The sequence below is a fragment of the Corticium candelabrum genome, chromosome 13 (assembly GCF_963422355.1).
Source record: "Corticium candelabrum chromosome 13, ooCorCand1.1, whole genome shotgun sequence".
Classification (NCBI taxonomy): Eukaryota; Metazoa; Porifera; class Homoscleromorpha; order Homosclerophorida; family Plakinidae; genus Corticium; species Corticium candelabrum.
In genome coordinates, this window is record NC_085097.1 from 2,403,331 (window position 1) to 2,430,886 (window position 27,556).

Consider the following 27,556-nt stretch of genomic DNA (forward strand, 5'->3'; position numbering starts at 1 on the left):
GCATTCGTTGTCATGTGGACAGGGCTGACCATTCTCAAAGGACTGAGTATTAGCCTCCAGTCCAGCTCCATCGACATTTGCAAGACATATAGAGATGTTTCGAACACCAAAGCAAGTGTGCAGTGTGTCCGAGACAAAATCGAGGACTTCCAGACTCAGTGGTTTGATCTGGCTAAAGGCATGTCAGAAGCAGTTCATGGTACAAGTCCAGAGATTCCACGGCGGTGTGGACGACAGAGGCACAGGAATAACATTCCAGCTAAAAATCCAAAAGAGTACTACAAGAGATCAATTACTATCCCCTTTTTGATTCATCTTTTAACTCAACTGCAGGAGCGATTCAGTAGCGACCACCAACGCGTTGGTCTTGCCCTATCCCTGGTCCCTAGTGTTATGAAGAACACTCCACAGTGGTCAGAGAATGTAAAGCAATTGGCAGAACTTTACCAGGATGACCTAGCTTCACCACAGAATCTAAATATAGAATCGTTACGCTGGGAAGTGAGGTAGGACAACCACAAGGGTGAAGTGCCAAACAAGACAGCCGAAACTCTTCTCCAGTGTGACAGCAACTACTTTCCCAACATATTCACACTGTTGAGGATTGTTTGCACCCTTCCAGTTACCACCTGCTCTTGTGAGCGAAGCATTGGTGGCCTCAAGCGGCTGAAAACATATCTGAAGTCAACAATGGGCCAAGCACGACTGAATGGCCTGGCACTGATGCACTCAACTATGGTATGTCTATTGACTGTAAGGTTGTGCTGTCTGCCTTCGCAAGGAAGCACCCGAGGAGAATGACAAAGTTAGATATTTTGGACAGTGATAGTAACTGATTTTTTTACTTAAATCTGTCATAATCAGTGTTCTATATATGCATGCCCTTATATTCCTTAGCCTAGGCTGGCACCACCCAAAATAAACTTCTGGATCCGCCACTGACACTCCCCTTGGTGGCAGCTCACAGGACAGTTAATCATTCTGTAAATATTGTGGACCTTGGCACTAGAGTACACACTCAACACATTGAATCCTATTGGAATCGAGTTAAAACAAAACTGAAATGAAGAAGCACTTGAAGTGCAAACCCTCGGCCGGTATGCACCTTGAAGGTAAATTAGTCGCGCTATGACAAAATCGTATGACAGAATGGTATGATGTGGGTAATAAACAAGAAGCATGGTCACAGGTCGAGCTTGAGGTAAGTCACGTGACTGGCTGCTACCGTGTACAACGGGTAGCTACGCAGTCCGTCAGCCAACGTCCCGTAGGACCTCGCTTCTATTTTACAACCTTCGCTCGTCGGTTCTTTGTGCAGGTGATTGTTTGTGCAGCTTTTGAGGTCGTAACTATGGCCGGTTTTAGGCGTGGCATAGGTACCAGAGCCAAAACAAAATTAGATGTGGAAACGTTACAAATGCAGCTAGATTAGCTGACGTTGTTTCTAAATGCATGTTACAAATGTAGTTGTTTCCAAATGATGGAACAAGCCAAATGTTACAAGTCGGAGAGCCTCGACGCTAGGCCGACTGGCAATCTTCGCCTTACGTGATGAAGTAACGGGCGTGATCATTGTTCTGTTTTTTTTTGTTGGGAAACCTACGTTACAAATGGAGACCCAACGAGCAGCTCACCACCGATTTTCCAGCTCACAAGAATGTAAAAGTCTCGTTGTTTGTGCAGCTTCTCTAGGCGTCTTGTTGTTTATGCGGCTTCTCTAGCTAGACGTCGCCTACTGTTGTAATGAGGTGACCCCAGAGCCAAAACAAAATATCAATGCCGGGAAATATGCAAGTTCACATGTAGATTAGCTAGGCGTCTGTTCTCTCTGACTTTGGATACCGTAAAACGGAAATGAATAGAGACGCACTAGCGTACTTACAGGTCGGCCGAGCCGCTTTGTCCGACAAACAGACGCTGTCATGGACAATGCACGTTCTCCTTCGCAAATTTCCGTCAAACGCCAAATTTCTGTTAAAGACGACACTAGTGATCTTTGCAACAACACCACGGCCGCTCAGCCACGCAAACCCAAAATTCAAGCTGGCAGACTGCAGAACCACTATGCAGAAACACTGTGGAACAAGAAAAATGTTACAAGTCAGGTACAGCTACACACCTCGCCCTGGTTGTTGTTGGGGAAACATACACGTACAAATGTATGTGTTCAACCCTTAAAGCAAAAGACTAAACACCATGTACAGGACAGACGCCCGATGGCCGAATTCTCGTTAGCAGCTACCAAACAAAGAGAGGTGGAGCCTCATGATAACATCACGTTCGTCTATTGGTAAGTAATGACACCACTTCTCGTCTATTGGTCGGAATAGCTTCATTTGCATCTCTGCTAACCAACCATATATACGGTCGACGGATCGTCGGGTCGAACGTACGTCGAACGACTACTATACCCTCCACCCGAAAATCCGGGCCTCGGGAAAAATGAAAGGGTGCCATCGTCAGATGTTGCCGTCATATTTGGATGAATTCATGTGGCGGGAGCGTCATAGCGTGGTATCAGCCAGTGGTATCGAGTACGCACCCTAGCTAGGTGTCTCTCAACTTCTCAATGTTCAGCGTTGAAGTTTAACCTAAACAGTTGTCTTGTATTAATTAACAAGTTCAACTTGTCTTATAACAGTATGAGCTAGGTAAAAAGATGACAGACCTTGTTCTTGCAAATGTTTAGTCACCCGGATTGGATTAATATAAATTAATAGAGCTTGGGTTGCAACTTCATTGTTGTCTTGAAAGAAAGTCTAAACGCTGCATGAAATCGAGGACATTACGGTCTGGATTGGGACCAAAGAAGACTTCATGCACTCTTACGTAAATATCAGAAGCCGCCATAATCTTCGCTCGAACAGGCACGTAATTAGCTAGCGTAAGCAAGAACGGAAGCCTACTCTCTGCAAAATTAGCCGTAGCCACTCCTGTTCTGTTGGTTCACGTAAGCAACATGCATTTCTTGTGCCACCAGCAACGTTTGTGGTGGGACAAACCTTAGCTACATCGTGAGAGTATACGGGTATTCTATCAGGGAGTGCGGTAGCACTCCCTATGTAGGAATGCGAAGTATCTAAAATGGCGGCCCACACAAAAGTATCCAAACGCATCCGAACTGGATCTCTCAGAACTCATTACAGAGATCTCGGACCCACGTAGCGCTCAACTTCAAACGTTCCTAATGGTAGCCAGACTATCACCGCTGACACTAAGCGAGTCAGAAGCCAGCTATCGGCAAGTAAAAAAACCCAATTTATTCTTTCACATTTCACATTTCACTTTTGTCAGCCAGGCTAGCGCCTCACTCGAAGCAGCTACAACGACGAGAGTCACACCAAACGATTCGCTCTTGTCCGAAGAATTGCACTGACCCAACAGCTAGAAATGTGCAAAGTCACCTTGTATCAGTCAACTGCTGCCATGCAATTCCACGTACTGCTTCCCACAACGCCATGTTGTTCCGGTCACGTGTGTGCATGTGACTACCGTTTGGAAGCCTAGCTGCCACTTCCACCTGCTGCTACATGCTGCTTACAGTTGCGTGTAGTTGAACATGTACAACTATGTTCAATGGCGCGGCGTCCTGTCTGACTCTCTGTGCATGTAAACGTGTATCTCTTCCGTGGAACCCTAGGTAATGGGAGTTGTTTATAGATGCAATCAGTGTTATTACGTACATCCGTCAGCTGCTACGTACTTCCGTGTATGCTGAGCGTAACGTGGGAGTTGTTTAGAGATGCAATCAAAGATTGAAATCCCGGCCGAGCTGCACACGTTTACTAGGACTGTCATTTCCATTTCAAACTACACAAGTCTAAAAGCCTTTTGAGAAAATGATGGGTATGTAGGGATGGGTATGTACCTATGTCATTTATGCCCATCTCCTACATCACAATCTTTTTACAAAAAAAAAATAAAAACATTTAGAGAAAATGATGGGTATGTAGGGATGGGTATGTACTTAATCATGCTTATCTCCTACATCACAATCTTTTTACCTAAATTAATTAAAACGCAGCAGTCGTGTGTGACACTCACAGTACTGGATTGTGATGTAGGAGATGAGCATGATTAAGTACATACCCATCCCTACATACCCATCATTTTCTCTAAATGTTTTTTATATTTTCTATATTAATACAGTCCACACGGGTCAGTGCACTATCCGGCCATTCAATTTTCAATTTTTTAGTTTGGTTCACAAATTGAAAAGTACATTGTGCATTTCAATTTTGGGGAAAATTCTTAACTAAAAATTAAAAATTACAAAATTGAAAATTGAGTTACTACATATACCAAAACCGAAAATGCAAAATTGAAATGACAGCTGCACTTTCCGGCCAAGTATATTCTATTAGTCTTCAGCAACAGCACCTAGACGTGATAAAGCAATTTGATTGTTAGCACTGCCTCCTTCAAAGGTGTACACTCTAGATGACAATTGACAGAAAAACAGCTCAAATAGCTATCAACTACTGCTGATGAAATAGCAGATAATAACTATGCAGTAACCATCTCTAGGATTCTCTACCTAGGAAGCAAATTCTCGTTTAGTTGATGTGGCGTAATTCGTCGATTATAGACTTTCGCTGGAGGGACTGGTTGTAACAGACTTGCGGGTGTATACAAAGCAACTAGGGTTGCGGCACAAGTGTACATAGTAGCAAGCTACCCAGGGTTGGTTTTAATTAGAAGGCAATTATTTCTAAAAGATAACAATTAGCACATGATGAACATGGAGAGTTTCTGCTGAATTAATCGAGCGCCTTATTCTTGTTGATTAATTTATTGTTACACCTATGGTCAGATCCACCATTTTTTGAGCAACAATACCTGTACTGTATCCAGGAGATGGTTATCTGAGTGCTAAGTTATACAGTTTAATTATCACTGTTGTGAAATTATTCTGTTGAGTAATTTGTGCTAAAACAAGCTAATCGGCTTAGCGTTTAATTAAGGCAAGTGCAGGTGAACTGTGCTATGCCTAAGTTAAACCTGTGCCACAATTCTAATCGCTTTGGCGTAGGTTCAGGTGCACTTCTTCTATACCTGCAAGTGTGTTACAAACTGAATATCTGTACTAGCGAAAGTGTGTACAATTAACAAATTAGAGACGCCACATCAGCTGAACAAAAAAAATTGGCTTCCGCATAGAATCCTAGATCATTACTGCTAACCCTGATCAGCCTGTTACTTGAGATTGTCACCTAGAGTGTACACCTTGAAGGAGACAGTGCCAACAATCAAATTGCTTTATCGCGTCTAGGTGCTGTCACTGAAGACTGGATAGAATATACTTAGCCGGAAGGTGCAGCCGTCATTTCAATTTTGTATTTTTGATTTTCTTATACGTAGTAAATCATTTTTTGATTTTGTAATTTTTAATTTTTGGATAAAAATTGGTCCAAAAATTAAAATGCACAATGTACCTTTTAATTTTAGTCAAACTAAAAATTGAAAAAATGAATGGCCGGAAAGTGCATTGACCCACACGTGGCTGACACGCTTTGTACCATGTACCTACTTGGTGCGTTCTAGAGGGGTGGTGTGCATTCTTTATATGGTCCCGCTTACGCAGTGCGATTGCAGAAACACAGCTACGGCAACAAATACAGCCCAAACAATTGCTTTAGCTAGGTAGGGATCAGCTTCTGAAACAAAGTGGGCCTAAAACAGTGATTCCTCCCCCCAAACGGTGACATATATCCCTAATCTACTCCAAATAACTAGCTACCAATAACTGGACAACAGTACACTACCGAAACTCTCGTCTAACAACCACAGATCGTTCCGTGGACGCGGCCATGACACTTTCACAAACACCCCGGATGTTTTACAATTCCCTGATAATTCTACAATACATTTACGTGACCCATGCTTTTTGAAATATTTTCACAGCTACTCTTGTCCTGTAAGTTAGTTAAAACCCACTATGTGATTAAACAGGAAAATTTGATATCAACCAATACGAGTTGTATTTAATTAATTAACTAACTTATAACAGTTGATTGGTTTGATAACAGAAAGTCATGTTCTCATGGGAGTAAAAATATTTCAAGGTTTGGAGACCAAACATTGTAGAGTTGAGGAGTAACCCAGTGAGACAAAATTAGTGGAGAACCATGCAAACCCAGTGAGACAAAATTAGTGGAGAACCATGCTGAGCACTGGGCCCACTATGTACGAGTAGTACGCCTTTAATACATCTATCTACTGTATGGATAAACGAACAGGCAGACTAACAATACCTTAATTAAACGCACACACTTCAGAAAAGCCTGCACCCATACCACAAATTTGATGGCCGTATGTCCCGTATTAAGTGGGACACTCCCTACTGAGACATACACACGTGACGTTTCATTCTCTTACCTTACGTAGTTATACTCAGACTCACGTGAGCTTGGCAGTGTCCGGTTCCCGTATAACACTTTCAGCCTCACGTGAGGCTGAAAGTGTCATACGCGTATGCATAGTTACACAGAAACAAAGTGCTGCCACTACCATTAATTAATAATCAACTCTAACACGAATAGAACAAACAGATAGTGCGAGCAGCCTCAGCCATGCAGCCTCAATCTCCGGACGTTTGCGCAGTAAATTTTGTCAATCCTAAATACAATCTACACACATTTTTCAGCTCTTAGTATTTTACTATTAATCTAGAGGAGAAAATGACGTTACTGGTTAAATTACCACTCACTCTGTTTTCCATAAGTAATTTGCATTGGTAATTAAACTACTTGTTTGGTGTTTATCAGCTTATGCGTAAGTAGGCTAGCAATCTAGAAAAAACGTCTAGGATTGCGAAAACCCCAGATGTCGTCTGCTGTTCACTACGCATGCGCGGCATTGACGCTAGATATTCTTCCAGGAGTCGAGTTATCAATATCAGTACCATACGTTGGTGACAGCCTTCAATTCTACAGCGACAGTTTGGAAAGGACGCGGTTGTTTGAAGATCATTTCAAGCACATTTATCGTTTCTAGCTGGGGTGATCATGAGCTCTACAAGTCTATCTACAATATTTTTATAGTACTGTACGTATGGTAGATGCTGTACATGTGTATATCTCAAATTTAATTAATTTTGTCTTAACTTTAACTAAAAGCTTAGCACAGAATTTGGACATCTCTATTGTATTGATATTAATTCAAAGTAGGCGTGGCGCCAAGGTATAGGCCTTACCACTTGAAAGTTTCCGACATGCCATGTTGCTAGGTTATGCTCTTTACTAGACAATAGCTAGACAAACGCCAGCCGGGAGTCTTAAATTGATGCAATTTACTAACTTTAAGCTGTTTTTGTTGTACTCTGGTCGATGCTAGGTATTGGTGTTTAGTGTTGTACGTTGTAACTTGGTGTTGTTGTTTTGCAATCGTGTGCATTTCGAATTGGTAGTCTCGCTGGAGACTATGTTGAATTGCTGTGAGGCAAGTACTTCTGTTTTCTTTTCATGAGCTAGACATGCAGAACGGGCGTTTAGTAAAGTACCACCGGTTCCCGTCACGTGCAGGAACTTAACTAGCAAGACGTCTCACATGAACAGTTGCAAATTAGCGACAGCCTGACTGCTTACCAGGTGATAATATCATTCCTCGTCAACTAACAGCTATGGGCGGTTTCCTTATTGTGTCTCTGCTGCTAGCAGTGCTCAACAAAGGTAATTCTGAAAGGCTGACACCAGAGTGTTGTGCTTGACACCTCTGTAGATCTCACGCTCTGCATGCAGGAGGTAGACGTGTACTGGAAATGTGTGTCGTTTGTTTCAGAAACCGAAGCGAAAGCAGGCTGGTCTTATTCGAAGAATAGTCAAGGTAAGACTGGAGAGGTAGGTGGCCTGAACTACAGTACTGTCGACGTACTGTAGTAACCGAGATGTAGCTAGAGAGTACAATGAATCCCAAATTCCAAAGCGCCTTTGTCTAATCTAAGGTTTAGAAGCGTGTACTCTGTTATTGTTCAATCTGGTCGATTCGTATTGTTTTGATAGTTGAGTATAGTCAAGCGGTTCAGGTTGCTTGTCTGTGTTTGTTGTCTCGAGGTTGGTCTCCTTGTGTCTATATTGTCTAGCACGTACGTACCTCCAGTTTGCGCTTGAATCGCTAACTATAAGATCGAGCATGTGATCTAAAAAAGTAACTTTGAGATGTGACTGACACTTAGACTGGCGTCAATCGGGTTGACTCCTCCTGTTTCTAAGTAAGACCACTTGTGTATTCTCTCATCTGGGCCAAGTGAGTGCAAGTCTGAGGAAGTGAGAGTCAACGGGTGAGTGGGAGAATCTACTGTCTGTTCACTATAAGTGTGAACTTTAAAATCATCAATATCTCCGTTGTTTGTTGGACTATCGCGATGATCTCGGTAGCGCTAGAAACCGCTAGGTTTGTCGTTTCTGTTTGTCAAATTACCTAAGCCTTTCGATAATACTTGTGCATATCAAAGACAAACGGGTGGAACAATGGTTATCATGCAATTGTCTTGTAAGACGAACGCATCAGCAACTGGAACCATTTAAGATAATTGGTGTAACATGGTCCAACTGGAGCAGCTCTTAGTGTTCTAATGAGCACACTTGGTGTGACCTCTACTTCATTACTCACTTTTTAGTTCACACTAACAGGGAATACACAGTAACTATTGTCTTTGAGGCAGACAGCCAAAGATGTTTAGTGTGAAATTAAGGCGTGGTTTATCTTGTTGGCTACGCCCATCCAACGTCTGCCACAATCCAGTCACCGTAAATTTTCTAGTAGGATCTCGCGCGAGTTAGACACGTGAAAGGGAGATAACCACGATCCTGCTTGAGTTTGTTGTCGTGATACTTGTGCAGGACCGTAGCCGACAGTTTGGAAGTGGTCTCGTTGAAAATTAGCATGTAGGCACGCGCAAACGCTCATGTGCAGACGTACTGTCTAGTGACAGCATGCAACGTCTTGAGCATGGACGTGTTGAGCATCATGACGTCTTAGTGAAAAGGCAACCAAGTATAGCAACCATGCGTCTGTGCGGAGTAAGATGCAGCACAGGGTTAATTCCTAGACTCCCAAAAGGGGTGATGATCAAGGCACTATAGGGACGTGACAGAAGCAAGACACCATGTGGTTCCACTATCTGTTATGAACAAGTCTATAGGCTGTAAGTGTTCTGATTCATATGAGGCTGTCTCAGAGTGATTCAGTAAGACTTATCTAATCAGCTATGCCCTATTCCGGAAGTTGGTGAAAGTAAAAATATTGAAAAATGGTTCAGACAGGTGGCTACCTTTCTGTTGTGTAGCACCCCTCACTCGGTTATTAAGAAATTCCCACATAATATAGCACTATAAGGTTCACACGGTCGTGTGGTCTGATTGAACTGCACGAGCACATGCGTGCAAACTCAAGCATGTCATCATACTGGCAGGGAAGCCGTGTTTTGCTTGTCAAAGTCAAGTTGAAACAGTGGGAGAACTTTACTAACTGAAGACGGTAATGAGCAATGCAATTGCTGTGTTGATATCCTGATGAGCAGAAAGATCAGTCACACGAATCTATTAACTTAAAAGCCCTCCTTAGTCTCACGTAGTCAGCCATTCCCCTTTTCTACATCTTCATGTCAGAAGGAGGGAGGAGCTTACTACATGAGACTACCCTCCTACAGAGCGGAGACTGTTGGTTCATTCCTGGAGATGTGCAGTACCGTGTAGCGCCATCGGTCACGTGATTCTAGACATGACGACTTGCTCCGCCTTCTGCGTAACACGTCTCAAAATAAATAATAAAACTTGAAGGGGAACTCTCACCATGCAAATCAACTATCTCTCAGATGAAAGCTGTCACTTCATGACAAAACCCTTTGCAACCGTTTACTGCAGAAGTTTACCGTAACGAAGAAATAAAGCATTGAAATTACCTGCGTGGGCGTGTGTAGTACCCGTTTTTGGCATGAGCATAACTCTGATTGTTGGTTAGCAAGGAAGACCGATACCTGTGCACATTTCAAGGTAAGGATTGTGAGACATATGGTGTCAAGTTGTGATTTATTGACTAAAGCAAACTGGGACCCCAAAGTTATCACGCAAGTATTGACTGTGTCAATACAATCGTGGAGCCTCAGAAGGAGGCCCTTCTTAGATTAGTTCATAGATCACGTCTCGCTGAATTTTGTTGGCGTTAGGAGCACTTGGTATGGTTAAACCTAAAGTAGTTACTTCAAGAGTGTAAGACTTTGTGTACATACGGGGAATCGTCTGAACAACTCGTTGCTGATCCTCTGCTTCTGTGGCTGTCTGGACTGTAGGTTTCCTGCAGGAAGATAGCAGGCCTTGTATCTTTCTTTCAACAAGTTGTAGTATTTGGTGAGAGTTCTCCTTTGATTGTGAGTACGTCATACGATTCTGCTACAACGTCTTTTGGCTGCGTTCTAGTTTGCATTCCAGTTGCTAACACTTTGTGTTTATTTTAGTATCCGTAGAAACTGCTAGATCTGGCATTTCTCATTATATATTGATACAAGACGTTAGAGAGTGTGAGAACACAGCAGCTCTACTTTCTGAGCAAGATACATAAGAATCCAGTAGTGTATCGACTCATCATGGCGGGCAGCTGGGGGCTGACCAAGGCGATATCGCAATTCGTCGACTACCTACTAAATAAGTTCATCCTACTCGAACGGAAACCAACGGTCATCCCATTATCTTGTAAGCCCTTCCTACGAAGACTTATTTGGATACAACCGTTGAACGTAGGCCCACAGCAAGCAAATAAAGAGTGGTCCGGCCTAACGTGCGCTAACATGCATGTGTAATATAGCCTTGCATTTCAGCTGGGTTGGTGAGCTGCAAGAGTTGGTCTGAAAGTTTGAAACTACTTGTATGTAGTAGGAAATTGTAAAATGTAGAGTTTGAGTGTATGTGATCAACACGTAAGCTTTTATTTTACTAACTAAATTACTTATTTACAACGGAAATAGATGAAATAGGTCTCTGGTGAAATTCACTGAAAAAGGTAGTCCGGCCACAGCCCTGGAATGGGTGGACCAATTGGCACCCTATCATCTTAGAAGGCCAACAGACCAGCAACTGGAACCAGTTTGGTTAACATGTTATAATAGCAGATCCGGAGCCAGCATGGTTTCCTAAATTTCAGCAGTCATAGTGTTTATTCCTGTTTACTTTTATAGACCCACAAAGATATTCTAGTAGGAACTTTGCAACGCATCAGTACTGTAGTTCTTGAAATGTTGTTGTGGCCATGCTTGTTTACTACTTTATCAGATATTGTCAATGTTGTAAATTATCTGGAGCGTTCTGCCCTGGAGTCTTGGGAGTGTTGGCTGGATTTATGCATTAATTAAGGGGTTTAGTTATTTCAGATATCCAGGAAGGCAGTAGAGCAAACTCTTGCGTGGATGATCATGCATTGTTGTAAAAGAGACAAGAAAGCGCCAAACAGATGTATCGCAATGTGGATGGATCATGATCTGAAAGACTAACAGAAAGCTTCAACTTTTGTCAACAGTTGTGGAACTATGTTATATGAACTATACTATGTGGCATGGTTAGACGTCTTCTATCCATGCAAGAGCTTCAGGTTTTGTGCAGCCAGTGTGTCTGTCTAGCAAAAAAAACCTGAAGACTTTGACTGGCTCTGTCGCAGGGCACCTATGATATTGCTTTGCTCATCACTGACATCCAGACTTCTTTGTTAGATCTTACACCACCTTCGTGCTCGATCTACAATTGTATCATAGCAGGATGGGTCTGCAGACGACGTAACACAGTGTCAACTCACCTTGCAACAAACTGCTCATGTACCTTCCAATGCTCGTTAGCTTCGAACAAGTGAAACTCCAGCTGAAATATATAGTGGTGGTCCGAACATGTGGCGTGATGGCCAGTATTTGTCAAGTGATGGTGAGGGCCCTGACCTCAGTGGGCAGAGCCCTGCTTCTACATTGACTTAGTTACTGCAGTATAGTGCTTCTTTGTAGTGTTGGACTATTAGCTTGCAATAATATTAACATTAGCAGTATACATATTATATACTGCATGTATTGTCATTTACATTTTGTGGCACTTCAACGTCAGCAGAGGAGGTAGCTCGCTAGAGTGCTTTAAAACCACGCCCACAAAGCTCTTAGTTTGTACTGTAGTCTGTAGAAAAAAATTGATTCCTAAATGAAGGTCCTATCGCTTTTCTGTAGTATAATCACAGCATTCAGAATGTTTGAAGTACGTTATAGCGATGTAGAAACGGTTCTACTGCATTTAACCTTTGTTCAGTCAGTAATGTTATTGATTTCATAATGGATTCCCTTAGGATGTGTACAATGAACAAAGATGTATCGCTATACTACAAATTCATAAAAAGAAACTGGAAGATACTGGGCTGCTGTTGGCATCAGCTAAGGATGAATATTGTACTAGCGCGCGTGACCTTCCACACCTACACATTATCATTCGTCAGCAATTAAGTTACCAATTGCCGGGGAAGTTGTAATTATTTAAGGCTCATACTAGATTTCATGGTCTTTTATGGATTATTGTTTTATGATGTATTTTAGTGTGAGGTTTGTGCTATTAGGCAATTCATTATCATGCTGTGGGACATTTGAAATGTTCTATGACAGCATAGGTGTTATCTTGAGCATGGCTATTTTCTGATTACCTTATATTCTAGTTTTTTTATTCAATTATTTAGTTTAGTGAAAAATTCAGCTTGTTAATGAGAACCATTGTCATCACTATCACCTCTAGAATCCTCACAATTATCATCATCTATACGTGGCTATTTTCTTGGGTTGTGCTTCCTTACAAATGGTGACATTGCTATTGTGTTGATGATCTGCCTATGCTGACGCCTGGAAACTGCTATGACATCAGTTGGTGAGCATATGAATTCTAGAATATCAGGTAAGGACAATCTGAACGTCTAGATGACTCCAATTACCAGCACTTTGGGTGAGGCCCCCTAGTAACCTTGAATCTTCTCCTGTTTCTACGAGTTTGTGAGGCCTATCGAGAAAAACGCTTTGGCGAAGTTACGTTAATGATAGGTACAGCTGTAACAATCCTTTAGCTGTCAAGTGGAACCTTATTTGGGGACCTTATCGTCTGATAGTTCAGAATGTAGTGCATATTATGACAAATTGACATTAAGGATTGTTGTTGTGGACATGACGTACTGTTTTCCAGAAATTGCTCAATACGCGTGCATCTTTGGCAATGTAGTTAGCAAAAACGTGAACAGCCGGTTCCAAGACTTCCCTTGAATGGTCCCCCACTGCAACGTGCATAACTACTTCGCTCACATAATGACTGTCTATTGGGTTTCATCGGTACACATTTTGGACTACATTCGTTGAGTCAAACTCAAACTACACTTCAACACGAAATTCCAGGTCTACGACTATATAGCTATCCATTTATATGTATATATATATATATATATATATATATATATATATATATATATATATATATATATATATATATATATATATATATACAGTCATGTATACTCACCACAGAATCATACTATTACATAATGTATCTTGTTAATGGATTTCATGTGCGTGGCTATAACGTATAAGTGACTACCATATTATTGGCAATTAATTCCTAGCAAACTTTAAATAATTAATGTTTTACTTTTTTATTATTTCTAAATTTAGGCAATGATTCGGATTGGAAGCATTTGTATCCTCTCTGTGATGGCCAAAAGCAATCTCCAATCGACCTAAACGTTGATGCTGCTGTGCTGAAAGCAGATTTGAGTGAGCTGATGTTTAATGGCTACAGTTCTCTGCAAAATGGCACCATGAAGAACACGGGCCATTCTCTTCAGTATAATCCAAAGGGTAGTAATAGACCAACGCTTCAAGGTGGACCTGTAGGTGGATCAACATATACTCTGGAGCAATTCCACTTTCATTTTGGATCCAAAGATTTGACTGGTTCAGAACATACAATTAATGGATTCCAGTACGCAGCTGAGGTAAAGGATTGAGTAATTTTGTTATTGTGGTTGTGATTTGTGATACTACAATTGCGTACTTTCATGATATTAGGTACATTTTGTCCATTACAATTCAGGCAAGTATCCATCATTTGCTACCGCTGTCAACGAATCGGATGGTCTCGCTGTAGTTGGAGTATTTTTTGAGGTATTTCTATTAAAATTTGCATATCACAAATCCAAATTTTTATGATTAATTAACTATTAAACTATAGTTGCTATATGTAAATATTTGCACTAGTAAATTTATTAATTTTATGTTTAGGTTGGAGATACAAATCCACAATTGGATCTCTTACATATTGATCGAATGCTTTACAAAGGCATCATTTTTGTGTGCGTATCAATACATTTTGGGATTACAAGTTTTCTTCTGTTTCCAGACAATGTTAGTGATGTGTCGCTACTAAAGTTGCAAGATCTACTTCCAGGCAGCCAAAGAGATTACTACTCCTATTCAGGATCGTTGACAACACCCCCCTGCTACGAATCTGTGAAGTGGATTGTAATGAAAGATGCATCTTCTATGTCATCCGACCAAGTACTGTACCTTGTGCATGAATGTGTTTTATTGTTTTCTTCTTACTCTGGCAAATTTACGCAGATGACACATTTTAGAAGAACTTTGTCAGCAGCTTACTCTAATAACATCGGAGACGTCGTGGCTGACAACTACCGTGTGGTGCAACCACTCAATGGAAGACAAGTTGTGCGAAACTTTGAGAAAGAGGTATTGTATACTATGTTGGCATGCATCCGGAGCTTGCAGAGCTGATGAATGTTGTTACCTTGTACTCAATTTGTAGACGCCTACTGTGAAACAAGCCACGCCCACATCTCCATCGAGTGACATTTCAGTGATTGCTCTGATCTATGTGCAATTGCTGTCCGTTGCTTTGGTGCTGCTGCTGCTAAATCCTTAGATCTCACTCCTATGTTGTCAAGTGTCGAGACACAGAGACAGTGATTGCTTGGGCGTTGGTTTGGATTGAGTTAGCTAATTGAGAATGGATGGATTGAGCGATTATTTAATTGCTAATAATATTACCTAGCATGCATGAGTGAAGTTTGGTATAACATTTAGCTTATTTGTTGATTGTTAATTGTAGTAAGATATTGGTTGGCATGCAGAAAGAATTTGCAACGATGGTTGTGTTTTTTGGCTCTTTACTACTAAACAAATACGTGCACTTCAGTGCGTGTACTGTACAATTGACGCCGACTTCATCTGACTTTGCGCACTTTTCCTTAATTTTCCTGGACCGCATGGCTGCGAGAAACTCTACTAGTAAGCTCGCAATATGGGCGGATATTGCCACACGGTTTCAGAAAATGGCTGCAGCTCGTAATGGTTAGGAAAATATTGATAATTATTAGTTATTTATTAGTAACTTTTAATTAATAGAAACAAGCCGTTGCTTCTTCATTATACAAATACGAATATCTGCTTTTACACTAGCAGTCGCCATTATTTTATGCAGAAGTGGGACTCAAATATCATAGTGACGTCCTTAATTACAAGCTCCAATGCTAATAACTTATAGAAATGATTTACATTTCATTGCTTGAATGTACGGTAGTGTGTATGCTTAGACAGTGTGCCGTGCCAGACAGGGTGCGGTAGTGTACACCAGTATACAGACTAGTAATTCAACGAGAACGATCAACAGGTAACCTTTTTAATTAGATTATTAGCATTACTGAGCACCCTATTTAATTAATGCAAATTCAATCAGTTCAATTTTCGTTTGAACAATACCTTGTCTTTGAGAAGGTTTTACTCTTAACGAAAGGTTATATAACTTGTCATAACTTATCATAAGTAATATATTCAAAGTACTCCAAATTGGCTGCTGTAGATTTGTTGACACCAAGAAGGGCATTCTAAGGACTGGTACATGCATGTACTGCATCTATGGCGAAAGACAACAGTCTTTCTTAGAATCGATTGAAGTCTCTAGAGACCACTGCAGATTACACCAACCTACCCGTTTAATGTGGAGCTACAGAATTTCCGTCCACAACCTCAACCAACGACTTCATCTAATTAGTTAACCAAGCAGTCGAGAAACAGTTTCAGATGACGAGAGAGTTTGCCGACTATGAGATCGTCCAAGCTAATCACAGACAAAACATGGACTGTGACGACAGCAGCCATGGCATAGATAATTATTTACTTTTGGCTTAGGGTTAACGAGAAAGTTAGATTGCATAAACCGTAGACAGAGTTAGTAATTGTTTCAAGCTGTAGGATCAATAGAGCATGATGTAGGCTGTCTAGGTTTAAACTGTTTGCAATTGAGTTACATCATTCTGTTGTACTGTTTGGAGTGAGTGCATGTGGGGTTGAATGCTGTCATATTTACAAATCCAACTCCTGGCTTTGCCATTGTATCTTCTAATTTCCAAAATCGCTGCATTGGATTAGCGAAGTCGAGAGAGAGTGTGAACGAAATGTCGACTGGAAGTCAATATTGTCGGGGTAAAAGAGAATTCAAATAATTTCAGTTGTTTGCATTTACATCCATCATCAGCTAGACCGTGAAGGTAGCGATCTAGCCTGTTGTGTCAGTTGAAGTGTAATGTAATGTAATGTGTTAATGAAATGCTAACTTGTAAATATGACAAACAAGTTATGGCAAATCAACTCGTTTACTACACCAAAGACTTTGAATTGCTCGACTTTAAAACAGTTTGGCTTTCCAGCTAGAATATTAGATGAACACATATATGCAGTATCAATGAAGCTGTATGAATAACTTGTCGTGCAACGTACACGTATACGTATACGCTATTCTCTGCTGTCTCGACAAAAGAATTGTTCCACTAGCGTACATAGAACCATGCAGATCTAAAATATTGTTTGCTACCACCGTTTCTTGCTCCACAGTTATTGCTGCAGTAACTTTTTTGTCTTCCAGTTGAACCCCAGCATGCACAACAACTGCCATCATCACATCCAAAGAAAGCAGTCGAATATGTGTCTTGTCCACATCTAGCAGACAGTCCATCGAAACTGCAAGAAATGCCAAGTGATAAATGTGTTTATTCCAACTCATAATTTATTCCTATTCTAACGGTGTTTCTACAGTATTGTCACATGTACATGAACTCTTACGCTCATTCCATTTCGAGTTACAAGCGTATCATTGCTGCAGCAGCTTGCCACCGAACAGAATAAACTATTTACTTTAATCATCTCTCGCCGCCAATTGCATTTTGTTCATCCTCTCCAAATTGTCTTGTATATAGTCTATTTCAACTTGATTTCTTGATTTCTATTTCGTGATTTCTGATTTGTGTGGATCAACGCAGGATTGCGATATATACTCACGTGATCTCGTTTGACGCAAAACCGTTCTAAACAGTGGACTTGCTCAACATTACTATATACCAACTACAAAGCGGGACATTAAATTTAGTAAATGTTGTATTTGCAAAAACTAAGCGTTTTATGGTTTAATATAGTACAGTAATATTGTACAATATGTATGACCTCGATGCTTGCATGCAGGATGATTGAGTTCGCACTCTTATGCACAGAGACAACCGCAGACTAGAGGCTCGATAAATGGTTTGGATTTGTATTTCGGTCATCATTGTGGAAATTTTGCATAAACGTTTTATCAAATCAAACTTGAACAACTGATTTTCAGTTGTAGCAATAAAAATATCGCGCATCTTTTGTATACAGCGCCGTTTAGTAAATTCATTGAACGGTTCATTGACACTGGCAGACACGTAAATTGAGTTTAGTTTACAACATGAAAGCGCAAACGTCCAATTTATTTCACAAAAATTATTGTGGCTGACCTAAATGAGCCGTCGTTGCCAGAAATAGAACAACTAATAGAAGTGAAACAATTGTTGATTTTAATTTTATGGAAGAAATCCTGACAGTTAATACAGAAGTGACACACTCAATCAGTAGGTTACGAGTAAACATGTAGCAATGAACTTAATGAATAGCAATCTTGAAATGCTGAACATCTATGATTGTTGTTTTTGTACCATCGCGAATGTCAACTGTATATTCAATGTTTGAGATTCCATTATTATCGCACCATTTGTATATCCAGATGTGAAAAGTTCAGTAAGAGGTCGAGGATGAACCAAATGATAGTACCTGACATACACACGCACCAACATGCACGTTTGACTTTCTCTATTATATTGATATCAAACAACAACTTTTTTTCTACCAATTTTCTTTCGTATCTTCCATCAAACTCAAAGTGGAAAATTGCGCACGAAAATCGTTGACGAGGATGGATCCAAATCTATTTGACCATCCTTGCTCGCTTGTCAAAGTTACTGGCTCGCTTGTTGGACGAAAATTTCTCACATTCGTCTGAAATGACTTGCCAATCAATTGCCATCCGCCACCGTCTGTCGTCATATCACAATAAGCCTGCAAACACAAACATTAATAATTTTAAGGTTCAATCAAATTATAGATTTTACGTGAGGTCGACTCCTCGAAATGGGAGGGACCGTCTAACAACAGAAGCATGTGTTTGCATTGTGGTGTGGAACGTCTAGTCTTCATGATAAAGCCGGCGAAGCCCTCCAGATGTTGGGTGGGCCAGGCCTTGCTTGGCTAGGCTCCGCCCACTTGACAACTTTTTTACTACTAGGGTGACTGGGTTTGCGAGGCATGTTGTGCCGTCCCACTTTCCCTGCTGTAAGCTTCCGAGTTATGGTTGGTTTGTCTCATCTGTAGAGGTGAACAATAGCTAATATATTTAATTATCTATACCATTTTCGGAAGTTTTCGCCAAACTCCTGTTGGTAGAAGTCCTTTTTCGAACGGTGGGTGGGCCATGGCCCACCTGGCCCACTTTGCTCCGCCGGCCCTGCATGCACCTTTTCGCGGTGATTTGTCCGGTACTTTCACGCGATTGATGTTACAGACAGATGGCAGACAGACAGTCAAACAGACAGAGGGACAGACAGACAGACAAACAGACAGAGAGAACAAACGTAGTTAGGTATTTTCTATTATATCCTAATTCAAATATAAAAATAGACGTATTGACAGACAGGCAGACAGCTGAAAGACATATCAAACATTTATAGATGTAATGTTATATAAAGATATATGGATGTGCAATGCAACATGCATATAAAAACATGGTGCACTCAGCCACACGATAATCAGACAGGTATAACTAAACGTTTTATATACGAGAGTTATTGTCATCTAGCAAAGCAAAATATTTGATAGTAATTTTACATTTATCTTTATCGAGACGAAACATTTTGCCAAAGGAGTACGAGTATGACACTAGCTTTTTCCACCGAAGATAGTTTTGCTATTATTTTATACCGAACATAGTTTTAGATACTATAGGTTTATTGATATATTTTAATAATAAATTGTAGGCATCCCTAATTTATAGAATAATAAATATATGTTACTCATCACTAAACAGAGCTCTATTAGCAACTCAAAATACTGTCAAATAGTTTGTTATGAAGTAGCAACTTACCGTTACTAAGTGCATCTTGCTTTATTTTATTTGGTAAAGTCCATCTTGTAAAAATAGAATATATTGATTCTTTTAATTTCATTAAATTCAATTCTTGGCAACTGCTGCCTACCAAAAATTTGTTTATTTGGTATATTTGTATATATGTATCTATCTGTCTATCTACTTATATATATATATATATATATATATATATATATATATATATATATATATAGTCTGTGTCAAAGAATTTGTTTCTACACAGTTATGACTAGATATTGTACCGTTGGTAAGAATCCCACTTTTTGTCATCAATTCAATCCATTAAAATTTTCCATTTTCCAAGTCAGCACATATCATGACGGCGTCTCTCTTAAGCGCAGAGTTTACAGAAACGGGCGAAAGACGAAGTGAGCTGCAAGTTGATGCTTCACACGAAGGCAAGTTGTTGAGTGATGACACGTGATTGAAAACTCCAGCCTCACCGATCTCTCCCTGTCAGTAGACTCACTGGAACTTACGCTGTTAAAGTCTTCAACGTATAGGTAGGATTACGTTGCTTCCTTTCGGATCTACTGGACCTTTACTACCTTTCACACTCTTTTGGCCCTGAGCAAGCACCATACAAGCAATTTGCACTTCCAATTGTCTGCTAATTGAAGCGTTCTGGACCTTGGGTACCGATTTCTCCATTCGATCTTTTTATGCCCTAATGGCATTTCGGACCCTACAGTTGTGCATGCATGTGTCTTTACGTTTGTGCCTTCTAATGCATTGACGCGATGACTTACCGTTTTGCCTGAACTTTCTGTTAAAATTGATATTACATTAATAAAATATTTCGAAAATAAACGTCCGTTTTTTAGATTAATTTCTCTCCTTTTCCTCCAATGCCAGAGACGTTGGCAAGGTGTACCATCTTGATGCAGTATGTACATTTGGTACATCGACGAAATGAAATGCTTGACATAGAATTACCTGAGTTCCTTTAAGAAAACACTCTAGCGGTTGACAAACTTAAACTTTTAGATTATCAGAGGTTGCACAGTGTCCAGTTGTGTAAGAGTACTGATCTACACAAAGGAAAACGTCAATAAAACTAAGTTTATTGTTGATTTCTACTTACCCCACGCGAAAGCAGCAGCAACCAATTGCAACAGAGATGATGATGATGTTCACGTCGCTTTACAATCAGAAAACACAATGACACAATACGTTAATTAACGATTCGTAATTTTTATTATTGAGTTTCTCTAAGTGCATTTAATCCATACGGAATGTTTCTATATGAACAATAGTGTGTGTTGTCCAACTAGAGAACTACACTTCCACACGGACGTGATGAAACGAGGTCCTCAGAACTATACCAGCTCACTATAACGTTTGTTGTTATGGATATGACATCGCAGCCTTTCTGTCTCAATATGCGCAAAAGCTACGTCAGCCCATTTTTCGCGTCCGCAACAGACTGCTTTGTGCTCTCAGCTAACTCCCCGAGCGTGACACGCGCTTACAAACATACACATAACAGGGTACGATAGTACACTTTGTATGTAGGAAATGCTCGGGTTTATAGGCGTGGTTGACTTGACTGTTTACGTAAACCCCTAGAAAAGACTTAATTAGAGCCAAGGTAAATCTTTTCTAAAATTGTATCATATATATATATATATATATATTTTTTTTTTTTTTTTTTTTTTTTTTAAATTTGAATAAATTTTTATTAAAATTATAACCGCCCAATGGACGGAACACTACTGAAAAACACCACTACAAACACTTGCTACAGACAAAACATCTAGATGTTCAGTTATCATGCGAGAGTTGTATTGCCACAGTTTCACAGACAGTTGTTCATGAAGGTTAGTAATAGCTCGGCTGAAACTGTGACCTGTAGACAGAGTAGACTTCTTGGCAATAGACTTCAGCAGTTCAAGACTATGTTCTGACCAGACTCCATATGACTCAACAACCAAAGGATAGAACAAGCAACCATACGAGGAAACATTTGAGTCGTGGCGTTCGTCTTTCTCCATTTCCCCAGCTTGAGCAGCAGCACCAGCCTTTACAGCTGCATTGATGACATGTGAGGGAGAAAATGAATTTCGCACTGAGATATCAAAATAAGCAGCCTTTCCGTTGGAGAAGTCGGGATGAAAAACATCACCTGGTCTGTCCATGGATTGAGAAGAACACCGCTGCTCTCTTCGTACCCCAGAATTATCCACAAGCAACCAGTGATAGACGGTGTCACATAAGGCGTCATGTCGTCTGATTCGCAGAGAGCTGCTACAGCCAAGTGCGTGGTCACCAAAGACATCTAAAATATGGCCACAGACACAGCGAATTGAACGTGGGGGAGGTGAAAACACTGGAACTCCTAAGCGCAAACGCAAAGCAGTCACGAATTCACGCGGGGACATGGCCAGGCTGAGATTTGGGTTAGGGATTGCCCTCAACCAAGCCCCCACATGAGGAAATGTGACAGCATTAAAACGCGCTTGTTCTCGCAAACTACAAAGAGACGACCTAACGCTGGATTTCAAAGCGTCATCTAAAGCTCGTTGAATTGAATGTTGCGTGGAATTAACAGATAGCGCCGTACTATTAGGTGGTAAAAGATCCGCCAAACACTGCCGACATTCCAATTCGCCAGGGAAAACGGAAGTAGGAGACATACTATCTGACCCATCAGGTGGAGAAAATGGCATTGAAGGAGTGAAGAGCAGGCGGAGAGACAAAGTCCGAGAGGAGTTGCAACTACCGACAAAGGCTGCAGAGGAAGATCTGTGAGCCTCACGTAGACCGAGATCACCTAAACGAGTAGGAAGTGTAGCCTGTCTCCATGGCAAATCAGAGATAGAGGAAGAGGACAAAGACTCCAAGCTATGATGAAGCCCTCTGTCAAAACGTAACAAAACTTCGTCAATCCTGCAGCCAGGAACAGTTCTGATGATATGATTCAGCTTACAGAGGCTCAAGCAACTCCTCAGGAGATGAAGCTCCACTTGGGGATCCTCCAAAGCTGACAGACGATCCTGCCAGTTCAAAATCCTGTCCACACGTTGGGAAACAAACTCACAAACATAGGAGTCAGGTCCGTATACTGGACAGCCAAGAAAGTCAATACCACCATAGATATTAACACTTCGCTGAATTTCAGGTGCGAAAGCAGGGAATTCCTGATCACCCGAAGGCCAGAATATTTCACATTTCTTCAAATTGACATGCAGACCAAAAGAGGGACCTTTGGATATTAAGAGGTCTAACAGCCCAGCTACTGAAGAACGCGAACCTACGAACAATCCGTCATCCAAATACCATACCTTTAGCTTGAAATCAGGTAATGGCCCCAACTCATCCAAGAACTCTAAAACAACTAAGGAGAAAAGAAGTGGCCCAAGGGGATCCCCTTGCTGCACTCCTGCGCATGACTTAATCCATGAAGAGCCATATATATATATATATATATATATATATATATATATTTATATATATGTATATATATGGAGACGCGACTAAATTTAGTTTATTATTATTCTTCAGCTAGGATTTCCTTAAATCTACCTCACGCCGGATCTTGAAATTCGGGGATACTTTAATTGACAACTAAAAATAGAAATATCTAAAAAAGAGTAGCTCTCTCATTTCACTTGAGATAGAAACCTCAGATTCCACGATCGAATTCATTCAGTGTGTATTTCCCGCGTCAACACCTAGCAACGCAATCTCGTCTGATCATACTGAATTCTGACTAGCTGGTACGATGCAATGGATGGCAGAGCGTTGCGACGAAAAACGTTTTGAGGGGTCTGTGCATTATTTAAAAGTTATCAAGATGTTAGAATATCAAGTGCAAACCTTCTCAGTTTAGCAGTTTTACGCGATTTGCAGTTCTCGTACGCTGCAGCTAGAATGGCGAATTGACGTAACTGCGTAATTGACGGGAGAAACCGACGGATACGACTGCCGAGATTATGCTCAACGGGAAGATAGCGACAGCCATCTCTAGAGCAATATGAGTAACTAATAAATAAATTTAATTCTACTGATCGCGCAAGACTACGACTACTACAAGGTTACTACGGCGGTTATGCCTTTCAATGCATGCTGTAAGTGTTTGTTGCAAGTAGAAGTCTGTAGATGAAATTTGTAGCATGTCAGATAATGATAGTAAGTCTGTCTGGCCATCCGAAACAGTAGTGTAATGGACCTTTGAGACTTGGTTACTGTTTAAACGGCCCTGACACGTAGAGTACGACACCAAACTGAAGCAGGTTAGTAGAGAAAACGGTATGTGAAAATATTTAAATTAACTAGACAAGGTTCTTGATCGATGTACATCTATTAGCATTCTATGTACAAGTATTTTTATCAAGGTACATACTCATTTCTCTACTCTAATAGATCAATGATCTTTTTTGGTATTGCACAATACATCGAGTAACCTCAACGAGACAAAATGTACTTTCGTAATTATGATTTATTTTCGTACTAGATTTTGTTACAGACCACGTTCTGCTATGGGTGTTTGTGTAAGTAGATACTACATGTTTGCAAGATGTGTCAGTATTACCTTCTTTGCTTTTCTTGCTTGTATGTTTGTTTGTAAGGCTATCTGTCTGCTGTCTGTTTATCTGTGTCCAATTCTATTTATTTGCAATTTGTGTATTTTATAAATTTTAAACACAGGTAGTTAAATATTGCTGTTTTGTTGTCTGTATGATGAATTCATCATCAAGTTGCGTATTAATTATTAAAGGCTGTATTGAGTGTGGAATGATTAGTCGATTGCCTGCCGGAACAGAAATGGCAAATAGCAAATTGATGAAGAGCTGCCGTTAAACGATAATGCCCCTCAGCCAAATGGCTGGGTTCCTGTGCACTAAGTAGGAGCTATGAGCCGTGCTAAGCAATCTCTTGAAGCCTAGCCAGGTGCTCGCAGGCGCACCGACTGCGACGCCAACCCGGACCCCAGTGGCTGACGGACTTTGTCGCAGTAGGAGGCCTTTGACACACCAGTTCAAGACCAGGTACTCATTTATATTCCTGAGTCAAGAGAGGCAATTGTGTGCAAGTTTCTTGCCCAAAAAATTATGCCATAGCTTGCCATCACTGCGACTTGAACTTGCAACCCTGCAAAGTTCTTGATGTTTACATTCTCCAAACGCACACTCTAACACACACACACACACACACACACACACACACACACACACACACACACACACACACACACACACACACGCACGCACGCACACGCACTCACACACACACGCACTCACACACACGCACTCACACACACACACACACATGCACACACACACACATACACAAATACACACACATACACAAACACATACACACACACACACACACACACACACACACACACACACACACACACACACAGACACACACACACACACACACACACACACACACACACATGATTGGCACGTGTCTTGTCTTGCAGAAAGCCTTAAGGGCACCGCCAACGCCTCTAGGAAGTTACAAGATACTTATGTCTATATTTATAAGTTTTATGTTTTAGATCGTTTATGTTTAGTTTTAGATCGCTTATGTTTAGATTGTGATGACTTAACTGGCTTGTCTTTTATTTAGTGGTCTAGACATGTATGTATAGTTGTACTTGAAGAAAAAATATATGATTCTATACATGTATATGTACACACACACACACACACACACACACACACACACACACACACACACACACACACACACACACACACACACACACACACAAACACACACACACAAACACACACACACACACACACACACACACACACACACACACACACACACACACATCCTTTGTCATAAACTCAGTTCGATGAAAAACATTTTTGACCAAACAGATTACATGCATAATGGCGAATCAATGCTACCTATCGTTTTTTCACAGTTATTATTGCAGCAAGTTTGTTGCCATCCAGTTATACCCTAGCATGCACAACTGCTGCCATCATCACATCCAAAGAAAGCAGTTGAATAAGTGTCTTGTCCAGAACTCCCATACTGTTCATGGAAACCGCAAGAAATGCCAAGGGATAAAGTATCTATCCCAATTCCTAATCTATTCCCATTCTAACGGTTTTCCTACAGTATTAATGCATGTAATACATGAACTTTTACGCTCGATTGTTTTCGAGCTACGAGCGCAGCATTTCTGCAGCTGACCGCGCTTGTCACCGGACAGGTGTCACGAGACGTTGCAATTCTCAAACGATCTAATGAAAATCTACTTCAACACACGTCTCCCGTGCTCGCGCCCTCCAAGCTCGTTAATATTAACTTCTAACACTTTCTGTCCATACATACCTCCCGCTTAAGAAACTGCGCGCTATTGCGGAGTTCATAACTAAACAAACGCAACAATAGTTTTGTCTACAGCCAGTCTGCACACTAATTCTTTTTCTCAGGAATGCGAGTAACCTGGAATTGGTACTGCTGCAACAATATACTCTATCTTGCTAACTTTACGTTTCTGTCTCTCATGCGGTGCGGCCACGTCAAGGGTGCATGGTCCGTCTGTAGGTCAAACTATCTCCCATACACTTAAATATGAGTACTCTTGATCGCCTAGACTATTGCCAGACACTCTGTTTTTATTGTAGAATAATTTGTTCTCTTGGCTGTAGCTTTCTGCTAGAAACGCTACAGTGCGTCGTTGCCCATCCACATATTGCAGCAATTCTTCTCCAATTCCTCTTTGTGAAGCATCAGTGCGTAACCTAATGCGTATCTCATAGACTGGGTTTGCCACAACAGGTTAAGTGCAGAGGGCTCAAATGCCTTCTCAGTTTCATCATTCCACATGACCTCCAATGACGATTGCCTCTTGTTCGTCAATCTGATAGAGGAGCGGCAATGTCAGCATAATTAGTTATGAATCGCCGGTAGTACCCTGTGAGACCCAAAAAACTCCGCACATTCTTCTTGATGAAGGGCCTTGTATCATCTTTAATTGCCAGCACCTTGTCTTGAGTTGGTCTAAGCTGACCCCCTCTTACCATATAACCCAGGTAACACAACCTGTTGTGTGTGTGTGCCCCGAGTTGGCACTTCTCTGGTTTGTCAGTCAGACCTGCTCCTGACAAGCATGTGAGGACCGGTTTCAGGTGCAACAACTGCATGTGAGGACCTGTTTCAGGTGCAACAATTGTTTCCCCATGTAGCACTAAATATGAAGATGGCATCCAGATACGCTAGTGCAGAACTCGGACAGCCTCTCAACACCTTGTTTACCAGTTGATGAGGCACCTCGCAGTCCGAACGGCATTTTTTTGAATTCGTACTGAAGGTAAACAACGCTGTCGTCTCTATCGAATCTTTACATACACGCACCTGCCAATATCCTCTTGTTAAATCCAGTGTGGATATGTATCTTGCTGGTCTTAGCTGGTCAATAACATCCTCAATCCTAGGCATAAGTTAATCGTGTACACTTTGTTCAATTCTCTCTAGTCTACGCAGAATAGCACAGAGCCATCCTGTTTCCACACCAAAATTACAGGCGAAGACCAGTCACTTTGAGACTTATGAATAATATCCAGATCGAAAATCATTTGGATTTCTTTCTCGACCACTCCCTCTTGAGACTGGGTCGTACGATAGAGTTTCTGCTGCACTGGTCTAGCGGACCCAGTGTCAATTTGGTGTTCTACAACACTGGTATGACCATGTAGATCGCTGAAGACCGCTGAATAATATTCAAGATATCCTTCAACTCGCTACTATGCTTGGCAGAGAGGTGTTCGTCTACTACTACGTCAGGTGGTCCTGTGTCACTAGTAAGAATCTCGCGTAGATCTTCCTCATCTTCAACATGGCTTCCAAGTCGTCCATTGCGTTTGTTCCCGTATGGCTACGCCATGTCCTTAGCACATTCACGTAGAACACTCGATGTTGCTTCCATTTGCCTTTCATGTCTTCGTCTGATCTCATGCGGTCCTTGCCACTTTGCTGCAAGGTTTTTGCTGGCTGATGGCAATAATAACAGAACCTTGACCCCTTCCTCGAATGACCTGTCTCTGGATCTGCGATCA

The 27,556-nt window shown here is 41.0% G+C and overlaps 2 protein-coding genes across 2 annotated transcripts; one reads left to right on the forward strand and one right to left on the reverse strand.

Annotated features, from left to right (window-relative positions):
• The first annotated feature begins 7,580 nt into the window (after positions 1–7,580).
• Positions 7,581–15,222, forward strand: LOC134188806 (carbonic anhydrase 1-like). Its single transcript, XM_062657008.1, has 8 exons — positions 7,581–7,670; positions 7,780–7,824; positions 13,664–13,986; positions 14,060–14,155; positions 14,273–14,330; positions 14,391–14,548; positions 14,612–14,737; positions 14,814–15,222. The coding sequence occupies exons 1-8, from the start codon at positions 7,622–7,624 to the stop codon at positions 14,928–14,930; spliced, it is 972 nt and encodes a 323-aa protein (XP_062512992.1). The 5' UTR covers positions 7,581–7,621; the 3' UTR covers positions 14,931–15,222.
• Positions 15,223–21,208: 5,986 nt separating this feature from the next.
• LOC134188993 (uncharacterized) lies at positions 21,209–22,285 on the reverse strand. The gene has a single exon (XM_062657215.1). It carries the CDS (start codon positions 22,190–22,192, stop codon positions 21,236–21,238), a length of 957 nt encoding a protein of 318 aa, XP_062513199.1. The 5' UTR covers positions 22,193–22,285; the 3' UTR covers positions 21,209–21,235.
• Positions 22,286–27,556: the final 5,271 nt, after the last annotated feature.

Coding starts and splice junctions, on each gene's coding strand:
- LOC134188806 (XM_062657008.1), top strand. CDS start 7,622: ATGGGCGGTTTCCTTATTGTGTCTCTGCTGCTAGCAGTGCTCAACAAA. Junction 14,156..14,272: donor TAGTTGGAGTATTTTTTGAG/GTATTTCTATTA, acceptor TTTTATGTTTAG/GTTGGAGATACAAATCCACA. Junction 14,738..14,813: donor TGCGAAACTTTGAGAAAGAG/GTATTGTATACT, acceptor CTCAATTTGTAG/ACGCCTACTGTGAAACAAGC.
- LOC134188993 (XM_062657215.1), bottom strand. CDS start 22,192: ATGCCATTTTCTCCACCTGATGGGTCAGATAGTATGTCTCCTACTTCC.